Source organism: Carassius carassius, chromosome 35, assembly GCF_963082965.1.
Source record: "Carassius carassius chromosome 35, fCarCar2.1, whole genome shotgun sequence".
NCBI lineage: Eukaryota > Metazoa > Chordata > Actinopteri > Cypriniformes > Cyprinidae > Carassius > Carassius carassius.
Window position 1 is genome coordinate 17,327,436 of NC_081789.1, and position 17,779 is coordinate 17,345,214.

The 17,779-nt window shown below is 35.2% G+C and overlaps 1 protein-coding gene and 1 long non-coding RNA gene across 3 annotated transcripts; one reads left to right on the forward strand and one right to left on the reverse strand.

Moving 5' to 3' along the window:
* Window positions 1-279: 279 nt before the first annotated feature.
* wasf3b (WASP family member 3b) lies at window positions 280-14,888 on the forward strand. 2 transcript variants are annotated; one of them, XM_059524679.1, is made up of 9 exons: window positions 280-418; window positions 5,475-5,643; window positions 9,141-9,275; window positions 9,595-9,748; window positions 10,702-10,819; window positions 11,712-11,893; window positions 11,969-12,223; window positions 13,372-13,682; window positions 14,337-14,888. In XM_059524679.1, the coding sequence occupies exons 2-9, from the start codon at window positions 5,511-5,513 to the stop codon at window positions 14,492-14,494; spliced, it is 1,446 nt and encodes a 481-aa protein (XP_059380662.1). In that variant the 5' UTR covers window positions 280-418; window positions 5,475-5,510; the 3' UTR covers window positions 14,495-14,888. The 2 variants fall into 2 exon arrangements, with proteins under 2 accessions (XP_059380662.1, XP_059380663.1); XM_059524680.1 differs by having other exon boundaries at window positions 296-418; window positions 5,479-5,643.
* Window positions 14,682-16,714, reverse strand: LOC132116098 (uncharacterized). The gene is made up of 2 exons (XR_009425600.1): window positions 16,328-16,714; window positions 14,682-16,280 (listed from the first exon to the last, which is right to left on the reverse strand). It is a non-coding gene; the product is annotated as an uncharacterized LOC132116098 (long non-coding RNA).
* Window positions 16,715-17,779: the final 1,065 nt, after the last annotated feature.

Sequence of the window (17,779 nt, forward strand, 5' to 3'; positions counted from 1 at the left end):
AACGTTTGTTAAAATGCTGTTTAGAGTGTTTTCAGTTATATTTGTGCTTATATAAGAAGTAGCCTTAGTTTTCTTAAGTATTTTCGCTGTGGTGTGTTTAAAGCCCACCTAATATCCCCAGATAGAGCCCGCCCTCACACAGCTGCCCTATCGTTTAATGACCTGGAAATCTCTGTCAATCATCCTCAGCCTCTCATCTGATAGGCTGAGTGCGACTTATGGTCAGTAGCCCCTCCAAATGGTGGCGCGTTAAATTCCTTTTCTAAAATGCTGATTGGTGCGAACAACCCAATAAGCCCCGCCCCAAGCGGATTGTTTGGAACGGTCAGATGGACCGATGGAGACACGGGATGGCAATCCGGACCGCTGAAAGCCTGGATATGTGAGCGAATATAATTCTCAACAAAATTATTTTTTGGTAAGCATCAGACAGTTACTTATTTTCGCTAATGTAGTTGTTTTGTCATATTGCACTTGTTATATTTACTGTTTATTGCGCTTTATATAATAAATGGAACATGAGGTTTGGGTTTCTTTAGTGGGGAGTTTATTTTGATTCTATTTTTTTAATTAATGGCGAGATTATGTTGATGATATAATTGTTGATGTTTTATTTTTTGCTGTTTATTCTGTTATATTAACAATAACGTTGCTATTGTGTACAAAAACGAGCGTGTGTTACGTGCCTTATACATTTAGAATATGTCCTAAGAATAATAATTAAAAAAAGTTTCTATATCAGATCAACATAGTCACGACTGAAGGTGCTCGTTCAGTAAACTGTTATCAAATAATATCACACATAACAGAATAACGCAACTTTACATTTTTAAGTGTTTAGTAATCAACAAACAGTAAAAACTTAAAGAATTCAACCCGAAAGTGTTCAAATAATATACACATACAGTGTTTTTAAGATAAGTCTTCGCTCACACTCGGAAGTCTCAGAGCAACTGGCTCGTGACATTCATGTGTGACGTGATCCGTGCTGAAATATTAATGCAGTCTAAGAGATGCGCTGTACTTCAGTTATGAATAGCTAATGCATTGCCATCCAGGCTTTTCTGCGTTTCAAACAGCGTTTTGAGAGTGAATGCGTGTCTCCCTCGTAAGTTTGGACAGGATGTGGCCTTCTGTGGTCACTGGGTGGGTCTGAGGGACTTAAGAGCCTGTCAGCACCACTAATGGGGCTCTAAACAGCTGATGCACACTAATTATTTGTATGTTTACATGTTATTCCAGCATCTCAAAGTGTCTGCTTCTGGTTATACACTCTCTTTCGCGTTATTAGAAGATGGTAGGTTACATTTTGTCTGTCTGAAGTGCTCTTTATGTGTGTGGTTTTTGCAGTAGGCATAGATTCATGGAAAAAGAGGGCCGCTGAAAAGGAGAGAGAGGCAGGATTGCTTCTTTTATTTGAAGAAGAGAGAGGGTTGGGGGAGGGAACAGAACATGCATGGGAGAACTCCTCTGTTGCCCTGTGAACGGAGGGTTATTGTCCTGAGAACCTTTCAGAGTGGCTTCCCTGAGGTCCCCTGCCACTCGCCCTCCCCCATCCTCTCTCTCTCTCTTGCACTTTTTCCTCTCATTCACTCTTCTTTCTGGATCGCTTCAGTACGGTTTATGTTCTTCCCACCCGAAACGGTTCACTTTCTCATCTATCTCACAAACTGCTTTTCACGCCACTCACACTCACATTCCTGTCTCTTTGTCTGCTCTGTGTCTCTGGCCCCCCTCCCGACATGGTCTTAATTCAATGCACTATGTAATTAGTGTGGGTTGTGTCCATACTGCCTTGTGCTGCAGAATTACAATGCCATGGAGAGATGGTGCGCTTAATGAACACATTACAACACTCAGACATGAACCTCATTAGACTACAACAACAGCAGTGTCTGAGTGCATGTGTGAGGCCTGGTGGCATCTCTGCAGCAAAGTTCAGGTCTCATTGCAGAAGGCAGTTTGTTTGTCGTTTTCACTTTTAAATGGGAAGCGAACTGGTTTGGAAGGCGGTGTCTAAGAACAATGGACTTTGTGGCCACTTGCATGATGTTACTAGAGTAAATGTATCAAACTACAGTTCTTATGCATGTGTTAAACAATCATTGTTCAGGTTTAGTTTCTGAGTGTTATTATGTGCAGGTCTACATGAAATAAATAAAGCTCCACAAATGTCTACTGAATTTAAGTACCCATTATGTATATTAATGTTTATGAAATGTTGTGGCTAATTTAAAAATGCATCCATTGGCCTCTGAGATACATGTGGCCATGTGTGAATCTATTTTATGTAATTCTGCAAACTGTTACATGTTTTTAAAATATATATTTTTAAATCTATTTTGCAGAATTTGGTTATTCTCAGTGTTGGATTTACGTTTGTTACATTTGTGTTTATTAAAGCTTAACACGTTTTACCTTATATAAGTATATTTTATGTAATTCTTCATAAATTGTTTTAGATAGATATTCCCAAATTAGATTTTATTTAATGGAATTCTGTCATTCCCAATGTTGCATTTGTTTAATGAATGTTTTGGCCCAGTTAATGATGCTGTTATAGGAATTTCAGCATTTTAACACATATATAACACACACACACATTTAAAAAAAATATATTATATATATATATATATATAATAATTTTTTTTATGCATTTTTTTTATTATTATTATAATTTTTTTTTTTTACTTTAACAATATTGACCAAATATAAAAAATCTTTTTTAGAATCCGGTCATTCTCAAAGTTGCATGTATTTTAGTTAAACGTTAAACACATTTAACACATTTTATCTTTTATAAATACATTTGACAGAATTCTGTCATTCTCAATGTTGCATTTAGGTTTATTAAATGTATTGGCCAATGTTTTTAGCTGCCTTTCAGTTGCAATTTATATATTAAAAAAATCTTAAATATAAACCTATTCATAAACGTAAAATTAAGTTGTTGACAGATGTTATTCTGTCTTTCATAATGTTGCATGTGCTTTTATCGAATGTTTTAGCTAATTTAATAATACTTTTAGTTGCCTTTCAGCTCCATTTAACACATTTTACCGCATATAAACCACATTTGATACAAAAACATCATAGAAAAGGTGGAAAAGTCAGCCGATTCCATCTGAGCCTGGTTTCAGGGAGTAGTCACAAGTTGCATTCATAGCTATGTTTAGATTGTATAAGCGGGATATGAGAGGAAATAAGTGGTTACATAGCAGTATTTCAATGTTGTGATTGTGTGCAAATGAAATTGCTTTACACCCCTACTGCATCATTGTTCTAGCTGTTTGGGACGACAGGAAGTTAGAGATGTGACACAGAGAGGAACAGGAAGCGGAGAGTTGGGTGTGGAGCTGGAAAACAGGAAGCAGGGAAAGAGGCAGATAAGATGACCTCTGAGATGCTGTCCCACCATCCCTTTTTTCTTGTCCCTAATCTTTGACTTTCAACCCCACTTAGCCAATCACACAGCAGATGGCCTCTCTGCTGGCCAATCACTGTGGGGGTTATTCTTTCACAGATGGGAGCATTCTGTCATGATGTCCAGTTGAACCAGATGAAACGGCTTAGTTAGGCTACTTATGTGAGGGATGAGAAACTTTACACATGGAAATGCACAACATTTATTTTTTGTCATACATAGACAAAAAGCAGCAAGCTGTCTTAAAACATATGAGTTAAATATAATATGGAATTATAATATGCAGTAATATTATACCATATTGGTTTGACTGTTTTGCAGACTGTATTTAACATAAATAACTACACAGAAGACCATGTTTAAATAAGTGCTGCCAAATGATAAATCGTGATTAATCGCATCCAAAATAAAAGTTTTTGTTTACATTATGTATGTGTGCTGTGTATATTTATTATGTACTGTATATATAAATACACATACATGCATGTATATATTTAAAAAAAAATGTTGTTTATATATTAAATATATTTATAATATAAATTCTATGAATACAAATTAAACGTAAATATAAAAAAATATATATTTTGTATGTGTGTGTATTTATATATATATATATATATATATATATATATATATATATATACAGAACAGGCACAAATTTAGTGCAAACAAAAACTTTTTTTGTATGCGATTAATCGCGATTAATCATTTGATAGCACTAGTTTAAATTAATTTGCTAACTTATTCAGTAAGTTTTGTTATGGTTCGGTTTTTGCAATTCTGTAGAAGTTATTGATTTCATATCTATTTTATATATTTTAAATGATGTAAAGATGTCTGAGACAATATGGGAAAATATGATTAAATAATAAGAATAAATAATGAATAAAAAATAAATATATGGGGAAACATAGAAGCTCATATATTCAGCATCATTACTCCAGTTTTCAGTGTCACATGATCCTGCAGAAATCATTCTAACATCTAGTCATTTAGCAGACGCTTTTATCCAAAGATTAAAGATTATATCATATACAGTATATATGAAAAAAAAATTGAAAACCATTTTTGCTGCTTAATATGTTTGTGAAAACCTACATTTTATTTCAGGATTCCGTAACAGGATTGTATAATGAATAGAAAGTTCAATTGAGCATAATTTATTTGGAATATAAATCTCTTGTAGTATTATAAAATCTTATTGTTGTCACTTTTTATAAACTGAATTCTTCCTGGCTAAAAAAAAAAAGAAAAAAAGACAATATTTCTGACCCAAATCAATTCATTTTTATAAAATCTTAGAGACCCCAAACTTTTGAACTGCAGAATATATAATTCTGAAGTTATAATGTTTTGACTCTGTTTTTTGACTCTACATTTAAACAGGATATTATATTACTATAATCAATTAAAATCTTTTATTATAGATTTTGTTAATAAAAAATAAAGTGTAAGAAGAAAGGAATAATATTGTTTCCTGATTGCCACACGTCATGCAAAACAAATAATGTACCTTGAATTCAGTAGACTATGATTAGAAGTGAGAATGTCATCTGTTTCCTTAAACAAATGATGAGTTTGCATCTCTTGTTGTCCTTTGATCTACAGCTGGGCAGCTCGGATGATGAACAGGATTACTTTGACGGTATCTTCTTTTCTTAATGCTTTGTAATCCTTCCATCCGAGGCTGCTTGTGAAGGGAGTTACAGTCTGCGTTTCTGTTTGTGTTGGAATGGATTGAGCTTCATTTGTGTTGAACGTTAGGCGTGTGATTTCAGAGTCAGAGGTCAGTGTGGGTTTTGACCAGTGTAAGAGGGTTAACCAAAATCCGAGTAACTCAGTTCCCTTTTCTTGATCTCCAACTGTCCCAGTTTCATTGCAATGTTCACTCTCTCTCAATGTGTGGGTGTCTGTTATATAATATGAGCTTTTTCCAAATACATCTGAAAACTGAGTAAACATGATAGATAGACCTTGCCTTCATACCTCAGCAGTAGTCTGTGCACATATGCGTGTTTTTAAATACAGTGTTTGTGTTTTGTCTGGGCAGGTAGAGTGTGCTGCGGCTGTATAAGGGACAGCAGTCATGCCGCTGGTGAAGAGAAACATTGAGCCCAGGCACCTGTGCCGCGGGGTGCTACCGGAGGGCATCGGCAGCGAGCTGGAGTGTGTGATGAACAACACACTCTCTTCCATCATACGCCAACTCAGCAGTCTCAGTAAGTTACAAAGTCACTTTATTTCTTTAACACCTGGCTAATTTGGGACTCAGTTTTAGCTTCTGTTGTTGTTGATCGACGCTAATTAGCATTAGTAAGGACTAATCCTAATCCAAAATTAAATTAGTGCATTACAAATTTAATTTGTGCATTAGTGACTGTTTTTTTTAGTGATAATAGTATAGGAATAAACAATTCTTCTGCCAAAGTAGTTGTTCGTAAACTTAATTTTTGCTGTTTGCAGTAGTAGGCAACTTGCTGTAGTAATATGAAGGGAGTGCCTTTATAAGCATTTTAAATTAAGCATGCATTAATTAAGCATTAATACATCTCGTATTTTGGTGTCTGTAAGATTTGTAAAAGTGTTTGAAGGAAGCGCTCCCCTAGGCTGCATTTATTTGATCAAAAATATAGTAATAACTATAACAATGTGAAATATTATTACAATTTGAAATGACTGTTTTCTATTTCAATATATTTTAAAATGTAATTTATTTCAACATCATCACTCCAGTCTGCAGTGTCACATGATCTTCAGAAATCATTCTAATATGCTGATTTGCTGCTCAAGAAACAAATCTTGTTATTATCAATGTTGAAAATAGTTTTATACTTTTTTTTCCCCCAAGATTCTTTGATTATTAGTCTGTAATGTAAAAGTCTTTACTGTCACTTTTGATTGATTTTAGCATCCATGCTGAATAAAAACATATATTTAAAAAAAACAAACAAAAAAAAACATAATGGCCGGAAATATACATTTGAAAGGCCATAAATATATTTGTAAACCAATTTTCTCCCAAAAGAGAGTTTTTTAAGCTAACATTTGGGGACATTTCTCAGTTATTTTGTCCCAAACATAGTGCTTGATCACTTAGTGGTCAACCCTTTTAGTTGCATGCATTAAAGGAATAATTCACCCAAAAGTGACAATTCTGACATTAATTACTCACATCGTTCCAAACCTGTAAGACCTTCATTCATCTTTAAAACAAAAATGAAGATATTTTTGATGAAATCAGTGGTTCAATGGTAATGTTATGAAGCTACAAGAAAAGCTACTTTTTGTGCACAAAGAATGGTGACACAAAAGAAAAGTTGAATAAAGTGGTTCATTTTTGTTTTCTTTGCAAACCAAAAGTATTCTCGTAGCTTTGTAAAATGACAGTTGAAGCCCTGATGTCACATGGACTATTTTAACCATGTCCTTACTACCTTTCTGAGTCTGAGAATGTTTTAGTTTCATTGCCGTCTATACAGAGTCATCAATCTTTTGGATTTCATCAAAAAATATCTTAATATCTACAGAAAATATGTATCTATAGAAAATGTAAAAAATCTTGTTGCTTTTACTATACTTCATTACATTACTCTAAAACATCCATTTCTTATTGATTTTAGACATTTGGTTTGTTTTCCCACTCTGTGTACACTATAATTTAGTGATCCAGTAGTAGTAGTATCTTCAGCTCACGATGCTGGAGAGAATCTCCTTAATAATAATTCCTCGGGACCCTACGTCTGCATTACATAAGACCATTATCTTCAAAACATGTCTTCTGAATGGGCAAGTCTCTCGCTTTGTATCCAGATACTGGTTTGTCCATCCATCTGTCCTCTGTTGTTTTTTCCGTCCACCTGTTCTGTAACTCCCCAGCTGACCCTGAAATCCCCCCAAGCGTCTTTACTGTACCTCTGCTAGCAGTGTTTAGTGGATGCCTGTAGAAGGAGAGGGCCTTCAGTAGCAGCTGTGTGGATTAAATATAAATGACAGCCCATTGGACTTGAAGGCAGTGCTGTAGACGATGTGTGTGTGACAAAAATAGCATGTGCATGTCTGGAAACATGCTTTTCATGTGTTGGTGGGTGTAGTACTGTGCCTGGTGTGTGGTATATGTGTGTGTGTGCGCGCGCACTGGGTCATAGGCCAGGACTTTGTAAGGAACATAAACTCTTCCTTCCTGTAAATACTTTCCTGTCTGCTTTTGTTTAACACACAGTAATCAATAGCCCCAGTTGAGGTGGTAAAATTAAGTGTATTCTATTTGTTTTTCTTTTTAAACGTCTCTCCACCACACACAAGTCTGTAAAAGTATAGCCTAAGGTATTATATTAATATAAAGGAGTTTTTCACCATATTTTGAATTAGATATTGCATTGTGTTGTGTTTTAGGCTTGAAGGAAATGTAAACTTAACGGAAAAGGTCCTTGTAATTTTCTGGCAGAACATTATCCCTTTTTCCATCGATTTCTTTTTTCTTTCATGTTTTTCAAACATGAATCTAACTGTTGTTTCAGTTTTAGCTTTAGATAACTATAACAGTCAACATTTGAAGTGGATCAAAAAAAGTTAATCAAAGTTGTCCTAAGACTTCGATGAAAGGTTTTGATCACTTCAGATGCTGACTAGTGTAGAATAACCCTGCCTTGGTATCATAGTTTGAAACCGCCTGCTCTCTATTGTACACATGCAAATTCTGCCACCTAATGGTCAACATGTTTGTGAGAAGCAGCCATGATTTTACTATGCAGGTTTACATTTTACTTCTGAATTTATATAGCATAAGTTGAATTACATGAAAAAGCATTTAATTTCCTTCCTCTCTTGACAGTGTTGATTACATGAAGATCTAGAATCTAAAAGTAGCTTATTTATATTTCCTTTCCTGTCTTTTCTGTATTTTATGTATGTGAAGCCTCAGATTTTAAACACAGATTTTTTTTTAATAATGTAATGTGTATTGTTAATGAATAATATAATAATTTATAATAATATAATAATTTATAATAATATAACAAATAATTAATGTAAATATTAATAAAAAGACATGTATAATTTATATAATTTAGTTAATAACAGGAACTTTTATGTAACTTTATTTTATGAAATGATAATTACGTTTAATTATTATTAATATTAGTAAATTAATATTTGTTAATTATTATAATTAATTAGTATTTTATGTGTGTCTGTTTATATATATATATATATATATATATATATATATTAGTTATATATATTGCTATATATATTGTTATTATATTATAATTAGCTATAATAAGTTGTTGGTTCACTAAAAATTGTTAAACTTAGGGTCATATTTAAAAAGTCTTAATTTTCAATCATTTCTGCTTTCATACTCTGTATGTTTTTTTTTTTGACACCTACTTTCAGTCTTCCAAAATACGCATAAACATTGTGTGAACTGTTACATTTTAAAAACAAAATACATTAAAGAGAGAAATAGATGTAGATATGTGTGTGGAAGTAATTCAAGTACTGTACATTTACACAAATTACAGCTGTGCCATTGCTGTCATGTCATCACTGCAACAAACATATTTTGCTTCTAATAAGATTTTATAAAAAATGTGTGTACTTGTTTGCCAAGGTGACAATAGTGTCAATAAAGATTTTGAGCTGAAATCTATATATATTAAATATATTCATATTATGTCTTTTCCTCACTTCACCGTGTTCTCCTTTTGCTTGAAAGGTAAACATGCTGAAGACATATTCGGAGAGCTCTTCAATGAGGCAAACATGTTCTATTTGCGGGCGAACTCTCTTCAGGATCGGATTGACCGACTTGCCGTCAAGGTCACGCAGCTGGACTCAACGGTTGAGGAGGGTGAGTCTGTTTCTGGGAAACAAGGGCTCAGGGTCATTCCTCAATACATGGTGACAATTCGTCCCAGAAACACTTCTCTGAGGTTATATAGCTCCAGTGCCAGATCAATACCACTGTATCCCTCCAAACCCAAAATCAACAAAAAATAAATAATGCACAAATTTCATTCACCCCACATCTTTTTGACGTTCCTCTATTACCCACACCAAAGCGTGCACTCGCCTCTGTTTTCAATGAAAAGATCAATACTAGAGTTTACTTTACACACTCTGGAGGGCAGGTGTAATCAATCTCTCTCTTTCTCCTTCACTCTGTGCAGTCTCTCTTCAGGACATAAACATGAGGAAGGCTTTTAAAAGCTCTACCATACAGGACCAGAAGGTGGTGTCCAAGAACAGCGTACCGAACCCAGTGATGGAGATGTACAATCTGAGTGAAAAACCACCTCCTCTTAATATTCTCTCACCCTACAGGTGTGTGTACAACACGTGTGTAAAATCACTTTGTTAATGTTTTCTTTTTCACATTTTTATTTGAAATGACTATAATAAATAATAATAACAATGACAACACTATAATACAGTTTATTATTATATTATATAATTATAATTATCTAAAAGGTTTGCATTCAGTATTTGCATATTAAATAGTTATTGGTCTTTTACATCTGTGTAATCATATGTAGCCAGCTGTGTTTGACAGTGAGTAGTAGAGCATTTCATTTTATCCCTAAAACATACATTTGTCCAAATCTTAAACTCAGACATTATTCTTTTACTGCCTCTGCAGATTAGACTGGTCAGAAAATACCATTGAATATACCATAAATAAATGAGGTATTCATGTTTTCCCAAAATATTAATAGGTATTAGAAGTACGGATAAAAATTTGACCAGTTTGCATGAAAATAGATGAATGTACAGAAGTCTCTTTAAGGAATATAGAGCATTGATGAATACTTAAAGCGGCAGATGTAGTTCATGTGAGCGCTAGTTCTCAAGGTAGGGAATATAGGCCACTCATGAATACTTAAACAGGTCTAATGCAGAATGTGTGGTGCAAATATTTCAAAGGGACAGTGGCTGCGCTCTGACTCATCTTTTTTCTGTCTGTTCGGTTGTATGCGGTTTACAAAGTTGTTGGCGATTTTGCATAAATGATTAATGGCCAATTAATAGCACTTTTGGAAAACCAGCCAGTCAGAAAAGATGCAAGAAGGTGCTTTTAAAATCCTTTTCTCATCTGAAGAGGTCCATAAAAGCCAGCTCTCTGAATAGGAACGGTTACTTAAATGCATCTGGAACCAAATTTACCACACTCTTTGTTTTATTGAGAGATTAATTGAGAAAGGTTATTTACAATAGCTTTGAATAACAAAAATCAATCCCGAAGATTATTTTTTATTTATTAAAAATGTTTTTCCCAGAGATGATGATAAAGAGGGGCTAAAGTTCTACACTGACCCCTCCTACTTCTTTGACCTGTGGAAGGAGAAGATGCTACAGGACACAGAAGACAAGAGGAAAGAGAAGAGACGACAGAAGGTTGAAAACCTTTTCTTTCTTTCTTTCTTTCTGCTTTGGCTGGATGACCATTTTCCACAAGTTGATATGACTCTTTAGGGTTTTAATGAAATGTCTATAACATAATTTTGATCTGAGACACTGCTTATGATTTATTGGGATTAAAAAAAAAAAAAAAAAAACCTGGCTGGATTTTTTTCATTAGGCACATTTCAGTTGTGAAACAACATGTAAAATTACATTTTGCATCCGAAAGACCCCTTTAAAGAAATGAATACTTTTATTTATCAAGGATGCATTTAAATGATTAAAAGTGACACTAAAGACATTTATTATGTTACAAAAAATATCTAAAACAAATGGTGTTCTTTTGAACTTATATTCATCAAAAAATCAAAGTTTTCATCATTAACATTAAAAAGAACTATTTCTTGAGCAGCAAATAAGCACGCTAGAATGATTTCTGTAGCATCTTGTTACACTTATGGCTGCTGAAAATTCAGCTTTGCCTTTACAGGAATAAAATACATTTTTAATTGTATTTAAATAGGAAACAGCTAATTTAAATTGTAATAATATTTCATAACATTACAGTTTTTACACTATATTTTTATCAAACAAATGCAGCCTTGATGCACATAAGAGACTTTCTTCAAAAACATTACACAATCTTACCAACCCAAACTTACTGGTATTGTATGGTGAAATCAAACCGTATACTGAATGGTGTATCTTTTGTCAAACCTCGCATTCCAAATAAATGTATATTAAATATCAAATATGTTGTGACTAGCTGTGATTGTGTCCCATTATGCAGCATTTCGCTGAACCTAGTTATACATATTATAATAGTCATTCATGAGGTGATATGTGATAATTAAACATCTCTCTGTCACTTGATATTTTGCGACAGGAGCAGAGGCGATGTGTGGATGGCACACTGCAGAGAGAGGTGAAGAAGGTGCGTAAAGCGAGAAACCGCAGGCAGGAATGGAACATGATGGCCTTCGATAAGGAACTGAGACCTGATCATCGACATTCCCACACTGTGCACAGAGGAGGCTCCACGGAGGGCCCCATGTCCCCAGAGCACAGGTAACACAGCCTACATGCACTTAAATACACACCTATAAACTCAGGTTGATCTAATTAACTTCATAACTCATGCAGGTCTCACGGAGATCATGCAGACCATGGTTATCTCTCTATGGCCAATCATGCTGGCTATGCGCACACTTACTCGGGGCCTCCGCCCAGTATGGCGGCCCTGTCAGCTCATAGCCACATGAGCATGGACCAGGATTATCGGGGAGGGTCTATGGCTTACCGTTCTGGCACACTGGGTCGTCCACACCAGGCTCCGCCCCCTCCACCAGCATCAAACAATGTTAATGGTTCTATGACCCTCCCACCTGTCGACTACAGGTTTGTCATTTTTATGTAGATTAACTGATTAGTTGTGAACAAACTTGGTTGTTTCGAAAACATGCTAAAGCAAGTTCTGTAATGTTTATCAGAATTTTTTTTTTTTGATTTTCAAACTTGAAAACTTCAGTTTCTCTATAACAGGAGGCGATTAAACCACAGGGGTGGTAGGGGGTCCATGGAAAATTTAGGAGAGCATTTTCTAAGGTGTATTTTTAAGTTTGTGAAAATTAATGTATGAAGATATTTATTTATTTATTACATTTTATAATATAACTGTTACACTATATGAATTTCTAATGACTAATATAGTTTAGAAAAATACAATTTAAAAAAATATAAATGAATATAATAATATAGTTGTATAAATATAATAATATATAATCTAATAAAGAAATGTTGTCAAATGTAAAATAATATTTTTAGTAATTTTTAACAAATAAAATATTCAGTATAAATATTTCAATATAAAAGCCGATTCTTTTTTGTTAAAATTTTGTCTCTATAATAAAACAATATTATATAAAAAGTTTTTTTTAGAAATTATATTATATAATTATATGATAAAAGATGCAGTTATATTTTTTATTAATATTATGAATCTAGTTTTAAAGTTGTACTTGTTTTGTTGTTTATGGCTAGCTTATGTTTATATATATATATATATATATATAGTTATAAATTTTGATTTCCTTTTTAGTTGTTTTAATACATGAAGTTAAACTAAATGAGGAATGTTGATTAAAAAGATTAAACTAGATTAAAAAGTTTTTACATTCATTTTATTTTGCTTAACGTTAACAAAATGTGTTAATGAAATGGGTGTTGTTTCAGTTTTAGCTTTAGATAACTATAACAGTCAACATTTGAAGTGGATCAAAAAAAGTTAATCAAAGTTGTCCTAAGACTTCGATGAAAGGTTTTGATCACTTCAGATGCTGACTAGTGTAGAATAACCCTGCCTTGGTATCACAGTTTGAAACCGCCTGCTCTCTATTGTACACATGCAAATTCTGCCACCTAATGGTCAACATGTTTGTGAGAAGCAGCCATGATTTTACTATGCAGGTTTACATTTTACTTCTGAATTTATATAGCATAAGTTGAATTACATGAAAAAGCATTTAATTTCCTTCCTCTCTTGACAGTGTTGATTACATGAATTCTGGGCCACTGCCTCCACCACCAGCTGTCATCCCATCAGCACAAACTGCTTTTGCTATGCCGCCCATGGGACCGGTCCCGCATCCAGGACATCTAGGACCAATGGGAGCAGTCGCTGGCTATGCCACATCCGTTCCACCTACCTCTGGACCAATGGCTGCCCATCCTCCACCAGTAGCCCCACCCCCTCCCCCCAGTGCAGCCCACTCCATCACTCCCAAACGGCCCTCTGTGCCTAATGAGGCCCAGCCCATGAACGACGCCCGTAGCGACCTGCTCGCAGCTATAAGAATGGGTACGTAATGTGTTTAGGTCATGAACATAAGCATTGCACTTATTAAACATAAACATCTTTTTCTTGATCATGGGTATATGATCTTTATAATATATATATATATATATATATATATATATATATATATATATATATATATATATATATATATATGTGTGTGTGTGTGTGTGTGTGTGTGTGTGTGTGTGTGTGTGTGTGTGTGTGTGTGTGTGTGTGTGTAATTTCATTTAATTCATGCTGTCAAATCGATATATATTGTTGATATCAATTTATGTTTCTATAAATTACAGCAGTGCATAATGCATCATTTCCTGAAAAAGATGAACAATCAATGCATGAATCAAATCTCTGACAATTTTGTTTTCCACGTGTCCGTTTCTTATTATATCCCAGCATGTGGGCAGAAACAAATCATATAGAACAGTGGAATCGCTCCCTGTAACATAGACTTCTCCTCCTACACTCATCTACAGAATCTCACAGGAAACAGATCATGTGAGCTCCACTGACTTCACTCATTTGCATCAAGTTAAACTTCCATAAACTTTGTTGAACTGCCAGAGACGCCCACATTGCATCGCATACCCCCACTATTGTTCATCTCTCATCTAAAATTTATGTTGTTAATTGTGTTTATGTTTGTTTGTTCTGCAGGCATCCAGCTGAAAAAAGTTCAAGAGCAGCAGGAGCAGCAGGCGAAACACGAGCCGGTGGGCAATGACGTCGCAACTATCTTGTCTCGCCGCATCGCTGTGGAATACAGTGACTCTGAAGATGAATCTGAGCTTGAGGACAATGACTGGTCTGACTGAAACAATACTAATGTGCACAATTCACAGACACTTACTCTCTTATTCACCTGCGAACGTTAACATTGCATTTCCCATACACACAATGATCTTGTACAGAATGCATAAAGGCACGATAGGCTGTCTGTATTATGAAACACTAAAATAGTCAATCTTTTCCCTGAACTACCACGTATGATGCTTTTTCAAATTTTCTAATGCTTTTTAACGCAACACTTAATAAATTATATGGACATACTGTATTTAGTGAATAGCAACTCGAACTACAGATAAATGAAGCATGTTGAGGTCAGAAGTTTCTGCATGAACGTTTCTATGTATGTTGAGAAACGCAGCAGTCAGTAATTATATTTGTGTGAACTGACTCGAGGAATTTGATTAAACTACCTGAAATGTGTTCGCTCAGTGATGTCTGGTTTCTGCGTGCGTGTGGCAGTAGCGACAATAAAAATCTGACGAATTACATTAAACCGTTCTCAGAGTGTCTTCGTCATGGAATCAGGACAGTTTTGATTCCGAGACTCGTGTCTCTATGGAAACAGTACAGCTGAGACTGGGAATCGCCATGGCAACAGTGGATTTGAGGCAGTCGGCCAATTGATGTGCGAGTGTGAATAAACCCAGGCGAGGATATTTTTAATGCACAGCACATTCTTTTTAATACAAAATTAACAAGATCTCTCAGTTCATTAACCAAAGCAATAAAAGTATACAACCAACACCTTGGAAAAATAGACAACACGTTAACACAATGTCTTACGATGTTAATTAGTGCATGTTGATTATAATCCTTATAATATTGTTTTGCAGACAAGTAATTTGTTGTGCCTTTTCTCATCAAAAAAATAAAGTGCATTTCACAGTTAAAACTATGCATACGTGTACACAAGATGCTGAAACCGATGCACCCGACTGCCCCTCGGATTGTTCAAGATTTCGATTCAAGTTACTAAATAAAGTACAGAACGAGTCTGAATCTTAGTGTAAAATGTATAAAGTTTCCTCACAAGACATCAATCCAGACATGATTTTCTTTTCAGCTCTTCAAATAAACCAGAATCGGAGGCAGACTCCCATCCGAGCCCTTTTCCGCCCTCCAGTTTGACATTTTCAAGCTCTTACATTAGATTACAGAACACATCTACAGTTGGATACAAGTCTATTTAAATCAAAGATTCAATCACCAAATGTCCATCTGCATGTGAAAAATCCACCAGAGACCAGGCACAAAGCATGGTAACACCATTTTACAAAATTATTTTTAAAAACAGAAGGAGATATGATGTTTTAGGCACAGGCCTAACCCTCAAAAGCCACCATGATAATCCCTCTGTCATTTCTGACCAAACGGCTGTGCATCGAGCATTAACCCTCTCAATCAGCCGTAGACAAGCATGCCCAGGCAATAGGAGACACCGGAATGTGGCTCAGGGTTAATGGTTTCAGAATAAAGCATTTGAGGAATGACGTATTTTTGTAGGCTTTAACCAGAAATAAGGGTTTAGCATTTCTGGTTTGATCATCCTGAAGTCGATGTTATTTGGGTTTTGGTTAAATATCTGAAATAAGATCTGTGGTTAACAAAAGCTCAAGATATTTCACATTTTATTCTACAAAATAAAATACATCAATATCTTGTGACATTTTAAAGCTTTTAAAGTATTGAAAAACCTAGATGCTTACTAGTAGCTAAATGGGACTTTCAGTGCACATTAAAGAAACCGTATTTATGTATGTTTGTCGTTGTTGTTGTCGTTTTTGACTTTGAAAACTCAGTTATAAAATCCTTCTAAAATCCCAAACGAGTTCTAGGAGTATATTTAGAGGAGCGGGTACAAATTTCGTGAAAAGAGTGGATTGCTTTGGACAGCAACAAATGCACGTATACCACCAGCTGCTGTTATTACCACAGTGATATATTTATGACTGTGAGTTCCACTCACTTAACTGTATGGGGCTCCAAAGTGGCAAAAATACATACAGAAAGACATCACGCAAAACAGGTAAATTAATCTACTCATAGTTCACTTATAGTTCACCTAAAATGGTTCATAATCACGCTCTTGCAAACAATTATAGATTAGTCTCAAGTCAGGGTAGCCCTACATTTAATAGTTTGACAGAAATGGAAACAAGGCTGTGAGGGACTAAAGTAGGGCGTTCAGTGGATTGTACTGTTGTCTAAACACTGACCGTTGATGACAGCCGAAGAAACATGTTTCCGAAAAATGTTTTCCACATTAAATTCAACATGGCGTCTACACAGCAAACACAGAACGTTACACTACTGTTCCTATATGGTTCCCTTTTGGTTATTTTTGGGGGAACCAAATAAGAACGTTCTAGGAAACTACTCTTAACCTAAAGGTAACATTTTATTTACATAAAGAAAACTTTTCTGGCTAACCAACAGAGAACCTTAGAATATATGTTCTGGGAACCAGAAACTAATGTTGCCAGAATGTTCTAGGAACCAAAAAATGTTAACTGGTAACCTGATTCTCTTCATCTTTTTACTTCTGGTGAATGTATTTAGGCTTAAATTAATTTGTGAAGATTATTATGATGATTATCAGGATTTTTGTCGGTCACAGAGTTTATTTTCTGCAATAATCCAAAAGCCACTGAAAAAAATCCTATTGGTATTTGTCAGTAGAATCCAGGGTGATGCTAACTTTCAGGTTACAAAAATACGTCATCACCAAATCACTCTGTGACATCAGGTGAGAGTTGCCATCATGCCTCCTTAAAGTATCATGCCTTATTTACAGGATCAAGATGATCGGCCATAGTAATGATAAGAATTCCTTTGCCGATACATTCAGAAGAGACCGTACAGCGCATCAGAATACAAAATAAAATCTCAGAAATTCCGAAAGAATCCAGCCTGAGGGGGAAAAAATAGAGACTTTCAATAAATATAGCAAAATAAGTTATTCTCACCAGATCAGGCGAGGCCCACAACTGACCAATCATCGCCTCCATGCTAAGCCCTATTAAAACTCGCAAACCTGCTCCCTACCGCTCATGTGCTGTTTCAGTGGAATCGTATAGAGGTCACTCAGGCAAAAAAGGTCACGAGGGTGTGTCCGACCCGCAGGCACGATGTAAAGAGGGTGCAATGGGAAGACTGGTATCCACTCTAGCCCATGCAGGTCTATGGGGAATATATATCATTACCCCCTACTACATCACTGTCCCTGGAGAGACGAACATATATGCATGCGTTCACACGTACACGCACACACATGCACCGACAGTCACGCCCTTACACATCACATTCCTCAC